The sequence below is a fragment of the Lithobates pipiens genome, unplaced genomic scaffold, assembly GCF_037356315.1.
Source record: "Lithobates pipiens isolate NorthernLeopardFrog02 unplaced genomic scaffold, aLitPip1_a1.2 Scaffold_27, whole genome shotgun sequence".
Taxonomy (NCBI): Eukaryota; Metazoa; Chordata; class Amphibia; order Anura; family Ranidae; genus Lithobates; species Lithobates pipiens.
Window position 1 is genome coordinate 208,500,398 of NW_027507788.1, and position 25,791 is coordinate 208,526,188.

Below are 25,791 nucleotides of genomic sequence, written 5' to 3' on the forward strand. Positions count from 1 at the left end.
ATCGGTTGTTAACAGAGAGAACAAAAAGGTTCCCTATGGTGGAAACTACACAATAGCGTTAATATCATAGCAGTGGCAAGCTGCAATAATCGCTATTGTATGCTACTTATGCAATTTCCATCTGTTAGTGATTGACAGCTTAGTGATTAATTGATGGCAATTATAGTAACATGATAGAGCAACCAGCTGTCTATGTAGCCAAGGCCTAAGATCTATTCCCTGTGCTGGGGCCTCCCACAGATGTTCTTTCAATAGAAGTATTTTAAGTATCTATCTGTTGCCATTTTAAAATCTGATCTTAATGTAAAAAATTTAATTAATGTTAAAATAAAAAATATACATACCTGTGCCCTTGCCCAGAGGCTTATTTACCCAATTGTCTAGAATGCTATCTGGATTTGTCTGGAAACAACAAATTGCTCAGAGTGTTGAGGTGCCCAAAATATGCAGGGGGGGCCTGGGACTCCCAGACATACAGAGGTACTATAGGGCTATTGTCCTTCAGAGGATACTTTAATTGGCACTTCCACATTCGCTCTAAGCTTTGGGTCTCCCTGGAGAAATACATGGCAGGCAGGAGTTTTATCCTATGCCCCGTGGTGGTCTTGGTAATACAGGGTTTTCGGATACTTCCTCCACATTGACGACTCATGCTCTTGCAGTCTGGGATCTCATTAATCTGATACTGGACTTGGCACCTCCTGTATCCCCATTGACTCCGCTGGGAGGGTTCCTGTGGTTTCCTCTTGGAGAACAAGTGGCCTTCTTGGGGCCTTGGGAGGAGGATGGTAATGCCAGTTATGGTAAGCTCCTCAGGAATGGTAAGCTGCTGACATGGAGGTTTCCATATGGATTTCTGGAGGTATAGGCAACTCCACCACTTCTTTGAGGTTAATGGCGCTCCTTAAAAGATAATTCCTCCCTCATGCCCTTTTGAACATCTCTCTTTATAGAGGAAGAAGCGGTACAGCATATGTTCTCTGAACTATATCAACTGCTTGGTTCTGCCACTTCTCAAAATAAGCCCACATATATACGGGTCTGGGAAAGGGACTTGGGGGGGGGGGGTTGCAAACTACCTCAGCTCAGCTAACCCACCTATACCAGCTTTCTCACTTAAGTTCTATTGATTGCAAAACACAGGAAACTATAAGATTTTGTCACGCTGGTCCTGGGTACCTGTTGATTTGGCACAAATTTACCCCTCTACATCTGAGCATTGCTGGAGGGGCTGTGGTCATCTTGGTACGCTTTTACATCTGTAGTGGGAATGCCCTGTAATAAGGCCCTTCTGCGTGGACATTAGGACACAGATTAAGGATATCCTGGGCCTGGATGTCCCTCTCTCCCCGATTCACGTCCTCTTGCACATTCCTCCCATGCCAGTTAGCCAATATAAGAAAAGTGCACTGCCTCACTTGTTGAACTCAGAAAAGCGTTTGCTTCCAATTTACTGGAAGTGAGCACAAGTTCCTGGTAGGGGTGAATGAAATAAGGGAAGCCGAGGACTGGATAGCGACTTGAAAAAGGTACCTGTAATTGTTTCAGCAGCATTTGGTCATCTTGGATGGACCACATTTTGGATCCAGGGCAAATGTCCTCCAGTTTAGATCTGGCTTTGCTGGAAATGGCAGAACCAACTCTTAGGCAACGTATCTTTAGCCTCAGCAGCAATGAGAAGAGGCCCACTTAAGGTGGGGGATGCGATCCTTTCCAGATCCATATAGACTTTCCTACTATGGGATGACAGGCTTGGTGTGGGCAAGGGTACTAACTGCGAGAATCAAGGTACGTTTCTGTTTTTCTTCTTTCTTTTTCCTTCCTCTTTTCCTTTTTTTTTTTTCCCTCTTTTTTTCTTTTTCTTGTGGACAATGTCTAAGCATTCTTACATGTGGAATTTGGTTTTTGTAATAAATAATGTGGTAGCCTGATAGGCAGATCTAGCAGTTTAGGACTGTGGGGAAGGACACCTCTACTGAGGCTGGTGCTGTTTCCTTCTATGGTGTGCATACTATGCTTCAGGGCAGGCACTGGTGTCGGTGGTGTGCTGGGGGGGTTAGTTGGAGGCCATTTTTTGCCCCCCCCTGCCCATGGCACTTCAGGCGGTCAGGCTACCCTTTAGTTATTTTAGCACTTGGTAAATATATGCTGCTCTAGCGCTAGCTACTGGGCTTTTTTGTCAAGCTTATTCCCCCTGTTACATGTACGAGTTGGTGAAGGTGAAGTAGAGGTTACCCCCATGTCTTGTTTGGGGGGGAGCTCTGGTACCCTTTTGTATGACTGTTGTTCCTTTTATTATTTCCTTGTTTATCTGTACTCCATGTGTTTCTACATTTTTATACATGTCCTTTTAAGCCTCTGGTTTTATGCTACTGGAAATGTTCTTTTGTCTTAAATAAAGATTATACAAAAAAAATATATATATACCAGAATCTGTAGCCCTGAGTAGGCCATCACATGAGGAGAGTCCGTAACCTAGCGTATGCCATCATATGGAGAGAGTCCATAGGCCTGTGTATTCTATCACATTAGGACAGTCCATAGCCTTGTATACGCCATCACTTGAGAGTCCATAGCCTTGTGTACAGCATCACATGGGGAAAGTTCATAGCCCAGTGTACGCCATCACATGTGCAGACTCCGTAGCTCTGTGTATGTCATCACGTGGGGAAAGTCCATAGCCTTGTGTACGCTATCACATTTGTAGAAAACCCAGCCCTGTGTACACCATTACACAAAGGGAGTCCGTAGACTAGTGTACACCTTCACATGGGGAAAGTCCGTAGCCCTGTGTACACTGTCACATGTAGACAGTCCATAGCTCTGAGTATGCTATCGTATAGGGGGAGAGTCTTTAGCTATCACATATGGAGAGACTGTAGCCTTGTTTAAGCCATCACATTGGGAAAATCCATAGCCCTGTGTAGGCTATCACATGGGAAGAGTCTGTAGCTCTGTGTTTGCCCTATCCCATAGGGATAGTCCATAGGCCCATGTATGCCATTACACAACGTAGAGTGGGGTAAAACTGCACCTCAACTGCCTGGTTTTTAACATTCCCACCCCACTCGCCGGTATAAATAAAGCCTTAGGCCTATGTCACACTAGCATTAGATCCCATTTTAGGGATATTTGAAACACGGTAGCAGAGCAGTTGCCCCACAACCCTATTCACTGGAATGAGTCACAATTGGCGGCAGTACAGTACCATGCCTCAAATACCTGTTTTTACCACCCCACAAGTGTAGACCATTCCCCACAACCCCATTCACTGGAATGGGTCACGTTTGGCGGCAATACAGTAGTACCACACCTCGAGAACTTGTTTTTACCATCCCAATCTTGCAGACAATGCCTTATGCTCACGTCAGCAGTCCTCAACAACTAAACAGGGGCAGAACCGCTAAGAGACCACTCATCTTCTCTTATGGCATCACTCCTTCAATGGCCAAAGGGAGATGTAGCTCTGCCGCAGCTAAGCACTGGTGATGATGATGATTCTGCAGTGATTCAGCCACGGAAGAAGCTTCTTAGATAAAATATTAGGGGCAGGGGGGGAGGGAGCACCCAATATCCAAAAGAAATGCATAAAATAAAAAAAGGTTTTTGTGGTTGTTTATTGTAAGAAGCAAAAAAATGTCAAGCCAAGTTTGTAGGTTGGTGAACAGGTTAAATCCCACAGGGATGTGTCTGAAATACCAGATTTACAGTTGTGGTGTTTTCCCTGTTCAACAACCTGCAAACAGTAGCAGCACTGAGGAAGAGGGGGGTTTTTCCCCTGAAACACGTTGCATTGAGCATTTTTTTGCTTCTTCCAATAAACGACCACAAAATATAAAACTTTTTTTATTTTTTGCATTTCTTTGGATATTTGGTGCTCCCGTCTCCACTACCCCTTATATTACATGCAGAAACTACCTCAAGGCCATACCCTAAGGCAGCAGCCCAGGCGCCTAAAAAGGGCTCACCATCCCTTTCCAGATGTAGTGAGGCAGAAAGCATTGGAAGAGAACTCTTTCATCCTACCACTACTATCACCTAGTCATCGACTCACAACTGACTCAGTCAGTCCAGCGCAATCTCTAACCCTACAGTAGATAAAATATTAAAGTGGAAGTAAACCCTCCTATCGTTTTCAGGCATGGAAGCTGCCATTTTTGACCCTGCTTAATCTTCAACTGCCATGGTGCTGCACATGTGATCAGTTATGACACCAGCCATTGGATGGTTTGACAGTTTGACTGAGAGCACAATCAATGTGCAGTTAGCAATCCCCGCATGCCGGGAATGTAACTGTTATTTGAAACTGTTAAACTGATGGGTTTACTTCCACTTTAAGCAGAATTAAACCCTAAATATTTTCAGCCATGAAAGCTGCCATCTTAGCCACTGTTTGATCTGCAACTACCATGGTATTGCACATGTGATCAGTTATCACACCAGCCGTTTGTAAGGGAAAAGGGGCTTAAATGGAAATACCGGGTAGTCGCTCACACCAACCCCATATGTAGTTCCATTCAGCCATATAATAGATTGGACTATACCGGTACTTGGTAATGGAAAAACACTAATGAAATTTAAAATCAATATAATTTTAATAAAGATATAAAACAAAACAGTAATGAAATATCACTTGAAGGGGTACAGTAATATGCACATCACAGTTGAGGTATTCCTGACGGGTTCTCCATAGGGAACATTCAACCGTAGAGAGTGCACAACAAATTTCCTCGACTAGTTTCGCGGGAAAAGGCCCGCTTCCTCAGGAGGATATCTATATAAAAGTATCACAATCATTAGATAATACATACATATAAGGATATAAGCAATACAGTTATCATAATGTTATTCATTTTACATACACAAATTCCCTATATGTTTAAAAAGGAGATCAGCTCACCCCACTTCAAGGAACAGGCTGCAGACAGAGAGATCCATAAAGTCCCCCCACGGTGAACATGGGGGATTGGTAAACGCCGGCTCTGGGTAAATAAGGTTATAATAATTTATCAATTAAGTAAGGGTATATCTTGGGTTAAGAAAGGGAGGGAGGGACCCAAGATATACCCTACTTACAGGAGAGGAGTCAATATTTTCCTGGTACTTTTGGGTTTGTGGCGGGTTTTTCTCTGGGTCCGACTCTCACTGCTTCTGTGTTATAAAAGAGGCACAGTGGTCCAGACCCGTGTGGTTGGGTGTATGTGGAGGAAGAGGTCCAGGGCCCAGGAACAAAAGATTTTTGATAACTACTACATCTAAAATGTAAAGACCGTCACAGCTTGTGGTTCTCACCCAAGACACCAGCTGCTGGAGAATGCCTCTGATGGACTATGGGTATTTTACATTGACACTACCTTTGCAGGTATGCTGGGGCAGCACACAGCCTGAGTTAGGGTTAGGGATGTAGGGAAAAATAATATCTCTGCATACTGGACTTTGTAATGCCTTTTGTACTTTTTGAAGTAAGATTTCGAAACCTTGTTCCTGCCTGGTTTGAAATTACTAAAGGCCAGTGGCGGCCGCTCCATTAGGGGTGCAGGTGTGCCGCCCCACAAATCCATTCACCCAACCCCTAATCTACATGCAGGGTGCCAGACGTATGGATTTCTGTGGGGGGGGGGGGTTTTGGGAGCACATGTTTAGAGCCTGAGGCTCTAATTGGCTTCAAAATAGGGTGGGCTCAGGGTGCAGAGCATCGTGTCCTGAGCCCACCCAGTTGTGTGACAATAGCACATTTATATTCGCTATTGTCCTCCTCCTTCTCCTCCCAGCCATTCAGGAAGCGGGTCCTAAGACCCGATTAGCCAAGAGGAGAAGCGACCGTATTGGCTGTTACCGGGGGAGGATGTATGGGGAGGTGGCCATTCTCATCGGAGCGATCTCGCACTGAGTTTGCGCTAAGTGCATGATGGGACCTCATACTGGGAATGAGGAAGCAGTGATACGCTAGACAGGTGGATGTCAAGGCTTAGTATGTTCCTCCTAAAAGCAAGTTACGCCAAAGGTGTACTTTGGCCCAGGGATCTGAGAGTTAACCACTTCAATACAAGACACCCATATTTATTATTTTGAATGACAATTGTGCGACCGTGCAATGCTGTACCAAAACTGAATTTTTATAATTTTTTTGAGACAGAGCTTTCTTTTGGAGGTATTTAACCACCACTGTGTTTTTTATTTTTTGCTAAGTAAATAAAAAATGATGAAAATTTTGAAAAAAAAAATGTTTTTCTTAGTTTCTGTTACAAAATTTTGTAAACAAGTAATTTTTCTCCTTCATTAATATGCAGCACTGATAGACTGCTTTGATATGCAGCACTGATGGGCACTAATAGGTGGCACTGATATGCAGCATTACTGGGCACTGATAGGCGGCACTGATGGGCAGCCTTTATGGGCACTGATAGGCAGCACTGATATGCAGCATTGATGGGCAATGACTGGTGGCACGCACTGATGGGCAACCTTTATGGGCACTGAAGGACACTGATAGGCGGCACTGATATGCAGCATTGATGGGTATTGATAGGTGGCATGGATGGGCAGCCTTTATGGGCACTGATAGGCGACATTGATGGGCAATGATAAGCGGCACTGATAAGCACTGATAAACGTCACTGATGGGCATTGATAGATGGCACTGATAGGCAGCACTGATGGGGAGGCACTGACAGGCATTACTGATGGACACTGAAAGGCAGCACTGATGGGTTCTGATTGGCACCACTGATAGGCACTGATTGGCATCACTTGGTGGGCACAACTGGGCATCACTGGAGGGCACTAGCAGGTGTTACTGATGAGCCTGCACTGATAATCAATGCACTGATTATCAGCGCAGACCCCCCCCCCCCCCGTAAGGAGAGATGCTTATCCTCTACTAAAACGCTGTCAGCACGAGTAGAGGAATTCCGATAATCGACACTTCCTATTTAGGCTGTGATGAGCTATAATTGGACACAGCTAATCACATTTTAAAGAGCCTAGGTCATAGTTTCTTTCCCGTGATTTGAGATGTGGTGTGTCCCTGGGGGCCCGCAGGAGCGGCTTGTTCTGAAGGATGTCATACGACGGCCAGTCAGAACAATGGAACCCCACCCGGCCGTCATTTTGCTAAAGGCCGGGCAGGAAGGTGTTAAAGAGGAACTTTACCCATAACAATTTGATAAAAATAATGTTTTCTAGCAAGGAACATACATTCCACATTAATAATTATGCCACCAGAATTAGTGTGTGCTGTCAATTGCCTCCAGCATCGTTCCTTTTCCTTCTTACTGGAGGCTGCCATTTTGTTGAAGCCCAGAGCCCCTGAACAGCAGTAAATATCTAGGCTGTCAATAGATCAGCCATAGTGGCTCTGCTTTTCAGCACAGTGCCAAACAAAAATAGAGAGTCTTGTCATAGTGACTTTAGCCTGGGATCACACAGAAGCGTGAGGGAAACAGCATGCGATTCGGACAGGAATTTCACCACAATTAAAGTATAACTAAAGGCAAAACTTTTTGTTCTAAAGTGATTAGAACAACTGTCAGGTTTCTATTGCTGCCTGTACCTGTTTGAGGAGATTCACCCTCTCTATTTGTCCTGTGTATCATTGAAAATGAAAGATTGACACCAAAACAGGATTAGAAGCAGTGGCAGCCCATCCATAGAGGGCACACATCCATGCATCCGGCCCCCTGATCTACATATCAGGGTGCCAGACTATGGATTCCAATGGGGGGGGAGTGTTTTTTGAGCTTCAAAAAAGGGTGGGCTTGTGGCGCAGCTGCACTGCGCTCCGAGCCCACCCAGTTGTGTAACGATAGCGCATGAATTTTCTTTTTGATCACTTTTGTTCCTATTGCAAGGAATGTAAACATCCCTTGTAATAGGAATAGGGTATGACAGGTCCTCTTTATGGAGAGATGTGGGGTCTAGACCCCACATCTCTCCTCTAGGCAGGAAAGACCGAGATCAAAAAGAAAAAAGAAAAACAATCTCGGCCGTTCCAGCCAAGTACATGGCAGTGTTTACAACTGCCAGGCCAGATGTGATCATAGAGACTAGCGGGGGGGGGGGGGTGATCTGGCCCTTGGTATTCTCTATGGCTAACTTCCAGCACCAGTGGATACCTTCTCCGGTTTGCTGATCACACGGGCAAGCCAGTAGAAGCACAGGGGGGCAGCAGAAGAGGGTGGCCGTCCCTTCCCGCCACCTGTAAAAACAAGCAAGAGGCTGAACTGCCGCTATGATTGTTTTTATGGTTAAGGGAATCTCTGGCTGAAAAAGATGATATCTGAACAATGCCTGTAGCTGCAGGCATCGTTCAGATATCCACGCTAAAAGCCTAGGACGTCATATGACAGCCTGTGGTATGGAAGTGGTTAATGTATAATATATAGGCAGAGTGTGTATATACAGTGCATCCGGAAAGTATCCACAGCGCTTCACTTTTTCCACTTTTTATTACATTACACCCTTTATGCATAATGGATTAAATTCATTTTTTTTCTCTCAAAATTCTACAAACAATACCCCATAATGACAACATGAAAGAAGTTTGTTTGAAAACTTTGCAAAACTGAGCATTCGGGGTAGAAGGCCATTAGTTGGGGAGGTGACCAAGAACCTAAAGGTCACTCTGACAGAGCTCCAGCGTTTCTCTGTAGAGAGAGGAGAACCTTCTAGAAGAACAACAATCTCTGCAGCCCTCTACCAATCAGGCATGTATGGTAGAGTGGCCAGACGGAAGTCACTCCTCAGTAAAAGGCACATGACAGCCACCCTGGAGTTTGCCAAAAGACACCTGAAGGACTCTCAGACTATGAGAAATAAAATTCTTTGGTCTGATGAAACAAAGATTGAACTCTTTGGCCTGAATGGCAAGTGTCATGTCTGGAGGAAACCAGGCACTGCTCATCACCTGGCCAATACATCCCTGAAGCATGGTGGTGGCAGCATCTTTCTGTGGAGATGTTTTTCAGCGGCAGGAATGGGGAGACTAGTCAGGATCGAGGAAAAGATGAATGCAGCAATGTACAGAGACATCCTTGATGAAAACCTGCTGCAGAGTGCTCTGGACCTCAGACTGGGGCGAAGGTTCATTTTCCAGCAGGACAACGACCCTAAGCACACAGCCAAGATAACAAAGGAGTGGCTACAGGACAACTCTGTGAATGTCCTTGAGGGGCCCAGCCAGAGCCCAGACTTGAACCTGATTGAACATCTCCTCCTGTGCCCCTTTCATCTCTCCAAGGGTCAGGGCCTGCCTTGACCCGTGGAGAGGTGAAAGGGGCACAGGAGGAGGACACAGCACACTGATGAAGTGGAGAAGTAATATGATGGTGGACAGAGGAGAAGGCTACTGTGAGGGGATGAGGAGGACACTATCATGTCCACAGCCTCTGTCCACCTCCTGTAGTATGTCGGCAGCCTCTGTCCATCTCCTTTAGTATGAAGGCAGCCTCTGTCCCCCTCCTGTATTATGTTGACAGCCTCTGTCCACCTCCTGTAGTACGTCTGCAGCCTCTGTCCACCTCCTGTAGTATGTTGGCAGCCTCTGTCCCCCTCCTGTAGTATGTCGACAGCCCCTGTCCACCTCCTGTAGTATCTCGGCAGCCTCTGTCCACCTGTTGTAGTATGTCGGCAGCCTCTGTCCACCTCCTGTAGTATGTCAGCAGCCTCTGTCCACCTCCTGTAGTATGTCGGCAGCCTCTGTCCCCCTCCTGTAGTATGTCGACTGCCCCTGTCCACCTCCTGAAGTATCTCGGCAGCCTCTGTCCACCTCCTGTAGTATGTCGGCAGCCTCTGTCCCCCTCCTGTAGTATGTCGACAGCCCCTGTCCACCTCCTGAAGTATCTCGGCAGCCTCTGTCCACCTCCTGTAGTATGTAGGCAGCCTCTGCCCACCTCCTGAAGTATCTCAGCAGCCTCTGTCCACCTCCTGTAATATGTCGGCAGCCTCTGTCCACCTCCTGTAGTATGTAGGCAGCCTCTGCCCACCTCCTGTATCATGTCTGCAGCCCCTGACCATCTCTTGTCTTTTATCATGTCTGCAGTCTCTGAGGGGGATCCTAGAAAGGAGTCAAGAGTGGGAACGCCGCCGGGATGGGGGTTACAGGGAGGGGACTGATGTGTTTGGAATGTGGGAAGGAGACTATAAAATGAAACCAGAGCCGTCAAGCTGGAGCCATCAGATTGAGCCCTGAACCTGAGAGGAGGCCAGTGACAGCACTGCCAGGCCAGTCTGAGGAGGGTCACTGATGTAAGGGGGAAGTGAATACAATAATGTAACTTGGCACTGATATAAAGGTTCCCCCTATATTAGTAACCCCCCCCCCCCCCTTACCTTAGTGTATTTACTCTTCAGAAGGTGGTCTCTATTCACCAGAGCCCCCCCACTTCAGAGTTCCCCCTTACATCATGATCTGTAGCGTTCCACTTTACATAAGAGTTCCCTTGCACTGAAAGGGGGAATCCTGCAGACTCTGATATAAAGGGGAACTGGCTGGGTTATAGTAACCTGACCTTCATGCCAATGGAGAAATATGTTTCTTGACTTTTGTTTAACATAAACACATTGCTAATAGCACTAGCGATGTGTTTACTTTATAGTTGAAATATAGATACTTGCATTGTTTAGCACTAAAAACAGTAATTTTGGGTACTTTTTTTGCAGCGTCCATAAAGAATGGAGATCTGTGAGTAAATTTCAAGATTTTTCGTCAGTAAAAAAATGGGTACCGTTTGTAAATTTTGGTATGCTGCCAGTAAATTTCACTTGGAGGGGTAGCAACACTGTAGTACTATATTACTTTCATCTGATTTGTGCAGGGACACCTATTTTGTGAGGGTGTCAGGTAAGGATGAGCTCAGGCGCAGTCGCATGGTCCACGTGCAGAGCCCGCCAGGAAGTCGGCGCAGCGCTTCGCTAATCACAGGAAATGAGACACTGCCAGATCTCTGCAGCCGTGCATCGGGGCAATGTCTCACTGCTTGTGATTAGCGCAGCACTGCGCCGACTTCCTGGCGGGCTCTGCACATGCACCATGCGAACACGCCACATCCTTAGTGTCAGGCAATTGACTCTGCCTTCCCACCCACATACAATGGGAGCACACTGATTGATCATGTGTAGTGAATACAGTCAGTATAGGTAGAGAGCGCAAGGTGTGTCCCCTGCCCTGACTCCTGGAAGTCACTGAACACTGTGTCAGCCTCTTTCCAGGAAATGGCTCCTCCCCCTCCCCTTTCAGGCTCTGGCAGGCGAGAAGGCCCGAGCTCAAGGGGGAGGTTGCCATGGACACCGGACTCTTCCCCCTGTTACCAGGCGGCCCCTCCTTCTCTCTGCCCCGCCCCGCCTGCCTCGCAGGCCCGCCCCTAGGGCGCGCCGATTGGCTGAGGTCGCGCGCACGGAGGACGGGGCCCTGAGGTGACGTGAGCGCGCTGGCAAGATGGCCGCCCGGTTGTTTTGATGAATAATCCTGTGTGAAGCGGCGGCGGAGGCTGTCATCTCTTCCGGTGCCTGTGTGGGAGGAGAGAGAGAGCGAGCGGTGTGCCCGCTGACCATGACGAGCTGAGGCTGACTGGGTCCCCTCCTCACAGTCCCGGGGCGCTGGACTCTGTACACCTCCGAAGGGCCCCCCATACACCCTGCCTGGCCTTTCTCTCCGGGGCCCCTAGACCCTGTCCCTCTACTCTCTGGGCCCATAGGCAGCCTCTTCATTTCTCGGGCCCCTGGACTCTGTCTACTCTTTATATACTGCTGCTGCTTCCTTCTTTGGGCCCCTACACTCTGCCCCTGTGATATTAGGGCCCCTAGACTCCCCCCTTTTGTTCTGTGCGCCCCTAGACTCCCCCATTCTCCCCCCTATATTCTACTCTTTTTGTTTTCTGGGCCCCTGGAATCTGCATCCCCCCTGGTAGGGCCCCTAGCCTGTCTCTTCATTGTCTAGGCTCCTGGACCCTTCCTGTACATCTTCTGGGCCCCCTACAGACACTACTCCCCTCCCCCGGGCCCTTAGACATCACCGCTTATTAGGGCCCCCCCCCTTTTGTGTTTCGTTAGCAGGCCCCCTAGACTGTAAGGGCCCCTGTTTTTTACCCCCCCCCCAGGACTTTTGCTGATCCCTTAGACCGGGGCCCCTTTAAGGAGAGGAGATTTTTCATCGGGGGCCCCTGGACTGTCGCTTCATTCTCTTGGGCCCCCACTCCCCCTTCCTTAACCTTTTCTCTACACCTCGCTCTCCTCCCGAGGGCCACTAAGAACGGCCATCAGGCACCCGGACTGTGCCCACCCCCCCCGACCCTTACTGTGACCCCCCGCAGACTCTGCCACCATTAAGAGGAGAAACATGGAGGAGCTGAGCGCTGACGAGGTGAGACTGACCACACCGATCTACCTAAGTTCTGCTAGAAAATTAGATTACTCTTTTTTTTTTTCTTATACGTTCTGTGTAGACGCTATATTGTCAAAAGTATTGGGGCGCCTGCCTTTACTCGCACATGAACTGTAAGACCTCTTTCGCACTGGGGCGTTTTTTAGACGCTTTACTGTTAAAAATAATAAAATAAAAGCGCTTAAAAGAAGCCTCACCTGCAATCCCTATGTAAAAGTCAGAGCCCTTTCACACTGCCAGCGCCCGAAAAACGTTTGTAAAGCGCCACTTAAACTAGCAGCGCTTTACCAGCGTTTTTTCAAGCGCTAGCGGGGCACTTTTAACCCCCCGCTAGTGGCCAAATAAAGGGTTAAAAGCACCGCTAACAAAAGTGAATTGCAAGCGCTTCCCATTGATTTCAGTGGGAAGGGGCGCTTTAGGAACGGTGTATTCACTGCTCCAAAAGAGCTGCAAAGAAGCTGCTTGCAGGACTTTTTTTGACCCCCTGCAGCGCAGCGCCTGGGCGTGAAAGCTCTCGGGCTTCCACATTGGTATTGCAGATGGGGCTTCTTTCAGGCGCTTTTTTTTTAATGCTAAAGCGCTTGAAAAATGCCCCAGTGTGAAAGGGGTCTCCATGTGAAAGTACTCGGTCTTTCACATTGGGATTGCGGATGAGGCTTCTTTCAGCCGCTTTACAGGCGCTTTTTTTTAACACTAAAGCGCTTGAAGATGCCCCAGTGTGAAAGGGGTCTTATGGCATCCCAGTCTTAAAGTGGAGTTCCACCCTCTGGTGCCACAAGCTGCACCTTTCGGGGGGAGGGGGGAATAGGATACCTGTCTTAGACATCTGGCATTGAAAGTGGAAGTAAACTCAAAAACTAAATCTACTCTCACCCACATTCTAAGACTAATCTATCTAGTCATGTAAAGCAAAAATCGCTGCACTTCTCAGTACTGCAGCCGCTCCAGTCCCAGCGTCAGCGGCGGCTTGCAGGAGGGGCAGCTGACAACGGACGCCCCCATAGTAACACTATTGGTGACGTCACATCCCAGGCATTTCCCAGTTGTTGTCGATTTTCTCTTACATAGAGGAACGCCGCTGGAGACCGGACCGGAGTGGCTGCAGAACAGGTAAGTATAGCGATTTTTTTTTTATTTATTTATTTATTTATTTATTTTTCTTTGCTTTACCGGGCTACATAGATTAGGCTTAGAATGTGGCTAAGAGTAGATTTATGTCGCGTACACACGACTGACTTTTTGGCAGAAAAGGTCAGACGGAATAATTTCATCAGATATTCCGATTGTGTGTGGGCTTCATCTGACTTTTTAAGTCAGGCCGCGTACACACGGGCGGACTGTATGGCCTACTTAGTCCGTCGAAACACATTTCAGCGGACAATCCGCTCGTGTGTGGGCTTCAGCGGACTTTTTCAGCGTGCAGTCTGGCGTACTAAGTATTTCGGAATTTCCGTAATACTGTCCGTCATACTTTGGTTTCAGCGGACAATCCGCTCGTCAGTAGGCTAGTTCGACGGACTAAGAATGGCGCATGCTCAGAAAGGATTTACACGGCGAAGGTTGCATTGCTATGTATTGGACTTCCTATTTCTAGTCCCGTCGTACGTGCTGTACACGTCATCGCGCAAGCTTTCGACGGACTGTTTGTGCATCCGTGTGTGGTCAAGTCCGTTCATTCGAAAGTAGGACGGACTGTCCGTTGGATTGTATGACGGACTAAGTAGGCCATACAATCCGCCCGTGTGTACGCGGCTTCAGACAGACCTAGAAATAGAACATGTTTTAAATCTTTCCAATGGAATCACTTCCTATCGGGAAAACCGTTGGTCTGTATGCAGGTCCGACGGACCAAATACGACGCAAGGGCAGCTATTGGCTACTGGCTATTGAGCTTCCTTTTTTTTTTTTCTAGTCCCGCCGTACGCCATCATGTTCAAAATGAACAGACTTTGGTCTGATCGTGTGTAGGCAAGTCCGTTTCAGCGGAACTCTGTCGGAAAGACCGTCGGACAGTTTATTCTGACAGAAAGACCGGTGGTGTGTACGCGGCATTAAAGTTAGGTTTTGAGTTTACTTCTACTTTTAAATTGCATGCACCAGGAAGATTCACCGATGCAGAATGTGTAAATACACCCTGATCTGCCATAAATATATACCTACAATGATCTAGCTATAGACCAACTCTCAGCCTGTAAACAGTCCTGTGCTCACGTTGTTTGTTTTGTTGCTCTCTTGTCTTGTGTATGGTGTCCTCACCCCACTAGGTAAATAACAGTCAATTTTTAAAGTGTTTTTTTCAGGCTGGGTTCACACTGAGGAACGGAGTGGCTCGCAGCCGGGGGTCCGATGCGTCTCCATTCACCGTTTCAGGTCCCATTTCACCCTGAATTTTTGGCTGTATTCAGACCTGAAAGAGACCAGAAGAGGCACAGGACCTCTGTGCAATACACAGCGGAGCCGCTCCAGAGATGTGTGAACCGGCGTTCTATCATTTTGTGCCCTCCGTCGAAAAGTGCCCGTGCATGCAGATAAACAGGAACAACTTCTATAGAAAGATTTGTTTAATCTGTGTATCACCTGAGGGTTGTCCCTTCACTGGCTATATGTAAAGATTAAGGCTGGGTTCACACCAGTGTGAATTGGATGCGAGTTTCCTCACATCCAATTTGCATGTCAGGAGATTGTGACCGGCTCTCTATGGTGTCAGTGTTCTGTCGATTTGTGCCCTCCGTGGAAAAGTGCCCGCGCATGCGCAGAACGGAAGGGCGCTGCAGCTGATTTCCCGATCAGCTGGCGTGACTTCACCATAGCGCATGTGCACACATCGTAGGAGGCTTTTCTTTTTTTTTTTTTTTTTTTTTTTTAACACGGCATATACCATTTTGACGGGCATAATTGAATCTTCTGCAAACAGTTGGAGGGACAGGTGTATTTGTCACCCACAACCCGCCCTGCGACAGCGAGGCTCAATCTGACAAATACCCTGTCCCTCCACTGTTTGCATAGGATTCTATTGTGCCAGTCAAATGGTATGGTCTGTCAAAAAAGCCTCCTTCGATGTGCACTGTGGTGAAGTCACTCCAGCTGAAGAGCAAATCAGCTGGAATCCCTTTCCATTCTGCGCATGCAAAGGAGGGCACAAATCGGCAGAACGCCACCTCCATACAGAGCCGGTCACAATCTCCTGAAATGCAAATTGGATGTTGGAGAAACTCTCATCCAAGTCACACTGGTGTGAACCCAGTTTTAATCTTTACATATAGCCAGTGAAGGGACTATCCTCAGGTGATACACAGATTAAACAAATCCCTCTATAGAAGTTGTTCCTGTTTATCTGCAGTCTTCTTTTCTCTACATCCATTCAGAGTGCTGAATTTATAAAGCTCTGAGACCTGTTTGGAGGGACAGGACCCCCCCCCCCCCCCCCCCCTGTTTACACAGCATACAAGAAGAGAGCCAAGGCTGTCAATAAGCTCAAGATCCCTCCCCTGTCACCATTTGTTCTCTTGGGGTCAGGTAACCTTGTCAGAAGGGACTCATGCTGATAGCAGAGGAAGAAGGCAGCAGACATAAATGACACTTAAGACCCGTACACACAATACGAAAATCCTGATGGAAAAATTTGTACGACGAGCTGTCTGCCGATTTTCAGGATAGTTGGTACGGTGCTTTCGTCAGCAGATTTCGCTTTTTCGTCAGACAAAAGCTGAATGTGCAGACTATAAAAAAATTTTTGTCGGATGTGAACTCAACGTCCGATTTTCGTTTTTCTTTAGTACGGTTTTCGTAGGAAAAAAACGTAAGAGCAAGTTCTGAAGTTGTGTTCTGTCGTATGAAAATTTTCGTATTGTGTGTAACCTCTTCACTTTCGACATGAGACTGTGCCACACAAAAAAAAACAAAAAAACTGACATTCGGTAGTCTGAAAATCGGATCGTGTGGACGAGACTTTAGTGCTCTAGATTGAGACAAGTACATACTTTAGAGCAGTGATGGCGAACCTTGGCACCCCAGATGTTTGGAAACTACATTTCACATGATGCTCGTGCACTCTGCAGTGTAGTGGAGCATCATGGGAAATGTAGTTCCAAAATATCTGGGGTGCCAAAGTTCACCATCACTGCTATAGAGGGATTTGCTTTGTTCATATCTGAGGTTTCCAACCACTTTAAAGTGGTATTTAATGTTTTTAGATTAAATTATCTTTGGTCCCCCGCCAGGGCTCCTGGCTCCTTCACCATGACCAGTGCCCCCATAGCAAGCCACTTGCTTTGGGGACACTGATGCATGCTCGTTCCTAAGCCCTGCTCTGTGTCCATGAGACACACAGAGCCGTGGCTCGGCCACGCACCTGCTCTTTCCTCATTGGCTCAAAACATGCAACCTGTAGAATTTTTTTTTTTTTTTTTAACGTCGCCTATGGAGATTTTTAAGGGTAAAAGTTTGTCGCCATTCCTCTAACGGTCGCAATTTTGAAGCCTGACATTTTGGGTATCAATTTACTTGGCATAACATTAATCTTTCACAATAGAAAAAAAAAAATTCTAAGTAATTCTCTAGCAAGAAACACACAGATGTATTGTAGGACGTGCATCCATACAGTGTAGAATACTCCTGTACTTGCAACACCTGGGAGCCACATTTGTCTTGTAATGCTGCAGATAGAAATGTATTACAGAATACGCTGTAGGTCCCACGTGTCTTAAGTGTGTGGTGCAACTCCATTCACTTGAATGTGTCGCATTTGGTGGTACTGGCCGCTGAACGTGACGTGGTATCGTTTTTACTGCATCACATGTACCACCCCATCTGGCCACCTTTTTTATAGCTCAAGGTGGGCGATATAACTACGGATTGACCGCCTATTTATACTGTTCGAAAAGGGAAGGGGTGACCACTGATGCCGCACATCTGAGGAATCCTATTTATAATGCTCCACTGCCATAAGTGTGAATGAGACCAGAATGTATCAAGCTGCAAGTAAAGCCAGCCATACATGGATCGAAATTCGGCTGGTTCGGCAGGGACTGGCTGAGATAAAATCCATGTATGGGCAGGCTGATTGTACCCACGTTGATCCATTGATCAATGTGGGCACAACTAGCCTGTTGGATTTTTTTTTTTTTTTTTACATTTGATTGTCGGTGGCTATAGTCTTAAGCAGTAATCATTGGGTTCTGTCAGCCGGTAATGTTCCCTGTGTATTGATGGAGGGGGGGGGGTGATGGAGTAATTTTCTTTCCTTCCACCTGTGGTGGAGTGAAATAAAATTGAGTCATCTATGGGAGAACAGAAAAAAAATGGATACAGGACTTTGTATGAGGCATGTCTCTGTTATTGAAAATTGATGCGTAAACTACCGTATTTATCGGCGTATAACACGCACTCCAAGTTTAGGAGGGAATTTTAAATAAAAAAAAAAACTTACATTTAAATGCCCATCAATGCAGCCTTATCAGTGTCCATCTGCAGTCTTGTCATTTGCAGCCTTGTCGGGGTCTTTTTCAGCTTTGCCATTTAAAAATGGCGCCTCTGAGATGCAGAGCCGGATGTCCTGCTTTTGGCTGCCTTTGGCCATTCTTGGTGGCTTTCAGCGGCTTATGGCAGAAAGCCACCAAGAACGGCCACAGGCTCACAATCGGCGGGGTATTGGCGTACAATATGCACCCACGATTTTCCCCTGTTTTTAAGGGGGAAAAAAATGTGCGTGTTATACGCCGATAAATACGGTACTTAATTATTAATGGAGTTAAGCCATTCACAAATTCACAATTCTGAATGGATTTAGTATTCCAATCCTGATGGGTAGTCCATAAGTTATACTATGTTAGCTTAATGATTTTATTGATATGCAATATAATATGTCATGCATAATATAAAAATATATAATGCATGAGGTGTACAAAAAATAATAGCATATTTAATATTGATTATAAATGAACATTATTGGTACAAACAGCAATGAATATAATAAACATATGAATCAATGAAATATACTTATCAAAACCATACATACTATAAAAGGAGAGACAAATTTATGATTGTAGAAGCGCTTAGCACTCTTGAGTGTAGACTCAACGCGTTTCATGGCGTTTTAAAGCCAATCATCGGGAGTAGGAGCCATGAATTAAGCTAAACAAAATATAAATAAATGGGTGGATAAAAAACGTCTAATATATTATGCTCTCAAGAAAAAGAGAAGCCAAATCTAGCGATTGATACTTTACCTATGGGATAACTTATAGGTGGGACCTAACATCTCCTGGGATGGAAAGGAGATGGCTTGGAGTGAACTGTCTCCTCCAGGGTAGAGGCGGGAGACGTCCTCCTCCTCCTTGTCCGTCCTTCCTTCTTTCTTTTCTTTCTTTCTTTCTTTCTTTCTTTCCTCCCTCTTTCTTTCTTTCTTTCTTTCCTCCCTCTTTCTTTCTTTCTTTCTTTCCTCCCTCTTTCTTTCTTTCTTTCTTTCCTCCCTCTTTCTTTCTTTCTTTCTTTCCTCCCTCTTTCTTTCTTTCTTTCTTTCCTCCCTCTTTCTTTCTTTCTTTCTTTCTTTCTTTCCTCCCTCTTTCTTTCTTTCTTTCTTTCCTCCCTCTTTCTTTCTTTCTTTCTTTCTTTCTTTCCTCCCTCTTTCTTTCTTTCTTTCTTTCCTCCCTCTTTCTTTCTTTCTTTCTTTCCTCCCTCTTTCTTTCTTTCTTTCTTTCCTCCCTCTTTCTTTCTTTCTTTCTTTCTTTCCTCCCTCTTTCTTTCTTTCTTTCTTTCCTCCCTCTTTCTTTCTTTCTTTCTTTCTTTCCTCCCTCTTTCTTTCTTTCTTTCTTTCTTTCCTCCCTCTTTCTTTCTTTCTTTCTTTCCTCCCTCTTTCTTTCTTTCTTTCTTTCCTCCCTCTTTCTTTCTTTCCTCCCTCTTTCTTTCTTTCTTTCTTTCCTCCCTCTTTCTTTCTTTCTTTCTTTCCTCCCTCTTTCTTTCTTTCTTTCTTTCCTCCCTCTTTCTTTCTTTCTTTCTTTCCTCCCTCTTTCTTTCTTTCTTTCTTTCCTCCCTCTTTCTTTCTTTCTTTCTTTCCTCCCTCTTTCTTTCTTTCTTTCTTTCCTCCCTCTTTCTTTCTTTCTTTCTTTCCTCCCTCTTTCTTTCTTTCTTTCTTTCCTCCCTCTTTCTTTCTTTCTTTCTTTCCTCCCTCTTTCCTTCTTTCTTTCTTTCCTCCCTCCTTCTTTCTTTCTTTCCTCCCTCCTTCTTTCTTTCTTTCCTCCCTCCTTCTTTCTTTCTTTCCTCCCTCCTTTCTTTCTTTCTTTCCTCCCTCCTTCTTTCTTTCTTTCCTCCCTCCTTCTTTCTTTCTTTCCTCCCTCCTTCTTTCTTTCTTCCTCGCCCTCCCTCCTTTGCCCTCCCTATCGGATGAAGGGCCATGGGACCCATCAGCCAGGGAGTGGACTGGAGTCATCTATGGGCTGCTTAAATAAACAGGCATGTGAACAATTTACATACAATCCCAGCTCAGTAAATAACCTGGATTTACATACTGGGTGTATCTGTGTATGTTTTGTGTATTTCTTTTATTTAGCATTATCAGTCCTGCAGACACTCATTACTGCCCTAAACTAGTTATTGATCTCCCAAACAATCGCCCTCAAGTAGCCAGTCCTATTTCAGGTCTCTCCTTCTAACCTGTGCTATCATGAAATAAATCTGGAGCTGAGCGAGGTCCTCTGATTCCTCCGGTATTGAATTGTATTGTAACTGTACTGTATGCCCTCATGTTTGTAAAGCACTGCGCAAACTGTTGGCGCTGTATAAATCCTGTATAATAATAATGTCTACTATCCAATTACTATGAGCAACCACCATTCCTTTGTATTGGAGGGAAGTCTTTGCCCCATCTGTCTGCTGAGCAGTTGTTGAATGCAGTCTGTGTCTGCCCAACTCCACCGACACCAGAGAAAAGGACACAATGATGAGGATTCTATTGTTTTACTTTACACACGCCGGGTATTTTTAACACAGGATCTAGTAGGGCCTCGTGCTGGAAAAAAAAAAGGATTGCCCTTGTTGCTTATATTTGCCAATCAGGCTGAAGCATTCACATTCCAGCTGCAAGTTTGGGTCTGATTGATAACAGAGTCAGTTGAACTGTTTATTCTCAAGCTGCTGTTTTCCAGTGCAGGGCTGATCAGTTGTGTGCATTAACCCTTAACAAGTGTTATGAGTGATGCTGAATTATTTTCAGGGAAAAATAGTGGTGAGGTGAATGTACCATGCAATTACAATGCATTCCGATAGAACAGCTAAAAAGGATATTACCTTCCCTTCAGTCTTGCACTGTTGTACATGCTCCTCTTCTGGACACGTTTACTCTGCTTTTCACTGCACACTGTGAGCTTCTCGCAATGTCCAGTAGATCCTGCTGATCTCCCCCCGATGACTTTATACTGCCCGGCCTTAGTAAATGGAAACTGGACCTTAAAGTGGAGGGCCACCCTAAAAAAAAAAAAAAAAAAAAAATGTATTAATCTTTACTCACCAGAAACCCCTGTTGTGCTAGGCAGTCTTCTTAAAGAGGAAGTAAACCCTGATGGGTTTACTTCCTCTTTCATTCCCTGCAAAGGCAAAGCATAATGGACTACTATGCATCGAAGTCGCCGCTGTCCCCTGTAGTCCGCCGCATCCATCTTGCTGGTGGCGTCTCGCAGCTCCAGCCGCTGTCATTCTGCGAAGCCGCGATGACATCACTCTCGCGCATGCGCACGGGAGTCGACACGCGCGGCAGCTCCATTCTTGGAAATGCCGCGCTCAGTGCGCCTGCGCGCCGCTGTCTACGGCGCATGTGCCGTAGACAGCGGTGCCCGTTTTCGGGCAAATATCTCCTAAACCATATAGGTTTAGGAGATATTGCTTGGACCTACAGGTAAGCCTTAATCTAGGCTTACCTGTAGGTCAAAGTGGTTTGCAAGGGTTTACAACCACTTTAATCTGCCTCTTCCTATTCCGGCAGCGCTGTTTCTGCAATTCTTCCTCCTCGGCGAGAGGCCCCATTGTCTTCTAGGACGTGTGTGTGTGTGTGTGTGTCCCAGGAAACGGGGCCATTGACAAAGTGCAACATGGCTCGTGCATGCACAGTAGGAAACAGGCAGTGAAGCCGCAAGGCTTCACTGCCTGTTTCCCTTAGTTGGGATGGCAGTGCCGGAACCCGAGAGCCGAAGGACGGGTCAGCCTCTGGGGCGGCCGACATCGCTGGACAGGTAAGTGTCCTTATTAAAAGTCAGCAGCTACAGTGTTTGTAGCTGATAACTTTTTTTTTATTTATTTTTTTTAAATGGCCGGAGCGCCCCTTTTAATAGGACCTTCACACCTCATCTACATCGAAACATCATTCACTTTTTGCCCTGAAGTCCTCCATATGTACTCATGTCCAGGAGACTAACTAGAAGTTGCTTGCCCAATGGTATCACACCCTGTGGGTTTTATGTTGTTGCTTCCCTGAGGCCTCAAGATGGTGCCGGAGATGCCGGGTGGAACCAGGGATACTATTACACTTTTTTTTTGGTCTTCCCCGAAAGTGCGAAAACTCGCTCCAGCATTTCAATGGCTTTCCGGTCCCGAATGATCCTGCCTTCCTTCCTTTTCCACTGCTCTCATATCCCTGTTAGGACCTATAAGAAATCATTTCTCCATCACTTGCCTAATGCCCCCAAAGCCTGTATTGCTTTACAATGGATGGATCCAAACCTACTTTCATCTTGTTGTGTCTCAATAAGGTTACATAGGTTGAAAAGACACATGTCCATCTGGTTCGACCAATAAAAGGAGAAAGAGGGGAAAAAAAATCATACAATCCTTCACCCACAGTTGATCCAGAGGAAGGCAAAAAACCTCAGCAAAAGCATGATCCAGTTTTCTCCAGAGGGGAAAAAAAATCCTTTCTGATTTCCCCCCCCCCCCCCCCTATCCACAATCGATTCCCTTGATCAATTTTACCTATAAATATTAGTACCCAGTTATATTAAGCACGCTACTGAGCTGGTCGTAACCACCTCTGGAGGGAGTCTATTCCTCCTTTTCACAGCCCTTACTGTGAAGAAACCTTTCTGTAATTGGAGATTAAATCCTTTTTTTTTTCTCTCCAGACATAGAGCCCCCTTGTCCTCTGTGATGACGTTTAAAGTGAATAGCTCAACATCAAGTTCATTATATGGACCACTTATGTACACGTTGATCATATCCCCCTTAATCTCCTCTTCTTCTCAATAGGGAATAAATCCATTTCCTCTAATCATTCCTCCATACCTCTTATCCGCTTGGTTAAGCCCCATACACACTATCAGATTTTCTGCTGATTTTTGGCTTCAGGTTTACCAAAACCATGTAGTGCAACAGTCTGCCTGGTTGCATACACATTGAAACTCCGAAGGTTTGACCTCATATTATATGGTTTTGGTAAATCTGAAGACAAAAAATCAGCAGAAAATTTGATAGTGTGTATGGGGCTTAACTCTTCTCTGCACTTTCTCCAGTTCCCGCGATCATTCCTTTTGGGAACTGGTGCCCAAAACTGAACTGCATATTCCAGGTGAGGCCTTACTAATTTGTACAAGGGCAAAATGATCTCTCTATGGAGTCCAATGCCACTTTTACTAGAGTTTTGCTCCCTTTGGAAACCGCAGCTTGGCATTGCATGCTAATATTAAGCTTATGATGAACCAGAACAACCCAGATCCTTCTCCACTATTGATTCCACCAAGTTTGAGGGCATCAACACGCTGGAGGATTTAGTACGTGCTGCCCAAAACAGGCGGGAACAATATACAAAAAACGTGCTCCTACTGGAAGATGTTCGTCTACTCTGAGAGCAAGGCCCTACTGGAAAAATGTTCTGAGGATTGACGTCTTTCTGACCTTCCCACCAACATGCTCACACCAGCGTGGCACCTTCATAATTCCCTGCTTCTCTCTATCCCATCTAAAAATTGGGTGTCCGTCTGGGCAGGTACTGTGGCCGGTATCTGGCAGTATCGTCTCTCGTCTTGAGGGGTGTTTTTCACCCCACGCAGCTCGTGTCCTTCTATTGTACGACTTTCACTTTTTGTGAGACATTACTGCTATTTTGTCTTGCACTGCTTTTGTTGAAGAATTTATTGATATAAAGAATTTACGGGGGAAAAAAAAGCAAGAATCTACAACAAGTCAGGTTGCATTCATCTGATTTCCTGTCTGGGGGACGTCCACCATCATTTAGCTCCTTTCCTTCCTGTCTGGCCGGCTCCTTTTTTTGTTTGTTAGGTCTCATTTAATTTTTTTATTTTTTTTTCAATCCTGGAGGCTCAGCATGACCTGTGGGTGTTACCTAGGCTGCACTGGCATGCAGACTACCCTAACTTGGAAAGACTACTCTTCCAGACTGCAACTACTTATCAAGACATTTTGTTATTTACGTAAAGGAGAGGGGAGGGCGTAGTAAGAAAAACAAACCTTTCTTTTCACCTCCCTGTCCCCTGCCAGATCTAAGCCCAAGAACTGAGTGTTCATATGACTGCTGATCGCTCAGTTCTCAGTCTTCACTGAGCGGACATCAGTGATCATCAGTTACCGGCTCTCTGCTCTGCCCCTCCAGTACTCAATTCAAGTTACTTTTTTTCTTGGAGGATAAGGCCATGGAGGAGTATGTTGCAGACGCACTTTCTCGAGGTTTCATCCGCAAATTCTTGTCTCCTGCTGGTGCTGGTTTCTTCTTCGTGAAGAAGAGTGGTAAATTTAGACCTTGTATTGATTATAGGGGTCTCAATCATTTCACAATTAAGAATGCCTATCCGATTCCGTTGATTACAGAGTTATTTGACCGCCTCAAGGGAGCAATGGTTTTCACGAAGCTTGATTTGAGAGAGGCATACAATCTTGTGAGGATTAAGGAGGGCGACGAGTGGAAAACTGCATTTTTTATTTTATTTTTTTTTATACCAGAACAGGCCATTAGAAGTACCTCATAATGCCTTTTGGCCTTTGTACTGCCCCGGCAGGTTTTCATGAATTTATTAATGATGCCATCCGAGATTTGTTGGAGTTATGCAGGGGCGTACCTAGAGCATTTGGCACCTGGGGCGGATCCTATATCTGGCACCCCCCCCCCCCCCCCACCATAAAATGTAAAAACACCCACTGTGTCCCCTGCATACATCTGAATCCTTCAATATCTTTTTGTCACTACTGTGTACCCCCCCTCTCCACAACTGCACCTCTGGACCCCTTTACATTACACAGGACCTTGCACCTAAGGACCTCTTTACATTACACAGCAGCCTGCACCCCTGGACCCCTTTACATTACACAGCTCTTGTACCTCTGGACCCCTTTTTCATAACATAGCACCCTGAACCTCCTGACCCCTTTACATTACACAGCCCTTGTACCTATGGATCCCTTTACATTACACAGCACCCTGCACCTCTGTACCCCTTTACATTACACAGCCCCTCACAGCTCTGGACCCTCTGCATGTTACACAGACCCCCTACAGTGCAGACCCCCCTCCCTACCATGTAGACCCCCCTACAGTACAGAATCCTCCCCTACAGTGCAGACCCTCCTACAGTACAGACCCCTCCAACCTATAGCGCAGACCCCCCCCCCCCCCCTACAGTGCAGACTCACCTACAGTACAGAATCCTCACAGTACAGACCCCCCTACAGTGCCGACTCTTCCCCTACAGTGCAGGACCCCCCCTACAGTTCAGAACCCCCCACAGTAAAGACACCCCCCTACAGTGCACAGCCTAAGGACCCATAGTGTACCTCGAGCCCAAGGCAGCGGCATTGCAGGGGGGAGGTGCGAGCAGCACCCGAGTGGAGTGTCACCTGTCGGCTCAGTGATCCGGGACCCGGCGCAATAATCCCCGTCTCTCTGTGGTCGCGTGACTCACATCGCGCCGTTCTGATCAGTCTCGGGCAGCGGCTGTCACTCACAGCCGAGCAGCGTGCAGCCACCTCCTCCTTGTCTACACAGTGCTGTGCATGGAGGAGGGGGAGGCGGCTTCACTCTGCTCAGCTGTGAGTGACAGCCGCTGCCCGAGACTGATCAGAACGGCAGCATGACGCGACCACAGAGAGAAGGGGATTATTGTGCCGGGTCCCGGATCACTGAGCCAGCAGATGTCAGTCTCCACTCGAGTGCTGTCGCACCCCCCCCCCCTGCAATGCTGCCCACTGCCAGTGCCTCGGGCTCTCTCTGTGTGGGCTGCGAACCCGTGGCACGGCGCTGTCTCCTCTTTAGTTGCGGAGGGGGGGGGCCTCAGTGTGTGTCACCCGGGGCGGCCCGCCCCCCCACTTAGTCCGCCACTGGAGTTGTGTAGTGGTTTATCTTGACAATATCGAGAAGTCCCTGGAGAGCCACCACACAGATGTCTGTCGTGTGCTTCAGAAACTAAGAGAGAACATTCTCT

At 46.4% G+C, this 25,791-nt stretch overlaps 1 protein-coding gene across 2 annotated transcripts in view; it reads left to right on the plus strand.

Moving 5' to 3' along the window:
- The first annotated feature begins 11,390 nt into the window (after positions 1–11,390).
- Positions 11,391–25,791, plus strand: part of UBE4B (ubiquitination factor E4B) — a 131,178-nt gene continuing 116,777 nt past the window's right edge. Inside the window, exon 1 of one of the 2 annotated variants that reach the window (XM_077458163.1) lies at positions 11,391–12,358. In XM_077458163.1, the coding sequence (XP_077314289.1) occupies positions 12,335–12,358 (24 nt within the window). In that variant the 5' untranslated portion in view covers positions 11,391–12,334. The remainder of the gene's footprint in view (positions 12,359–25,791) is intronic. The other variant, XM_077458164.1, reaches the window with a different exon arrangement.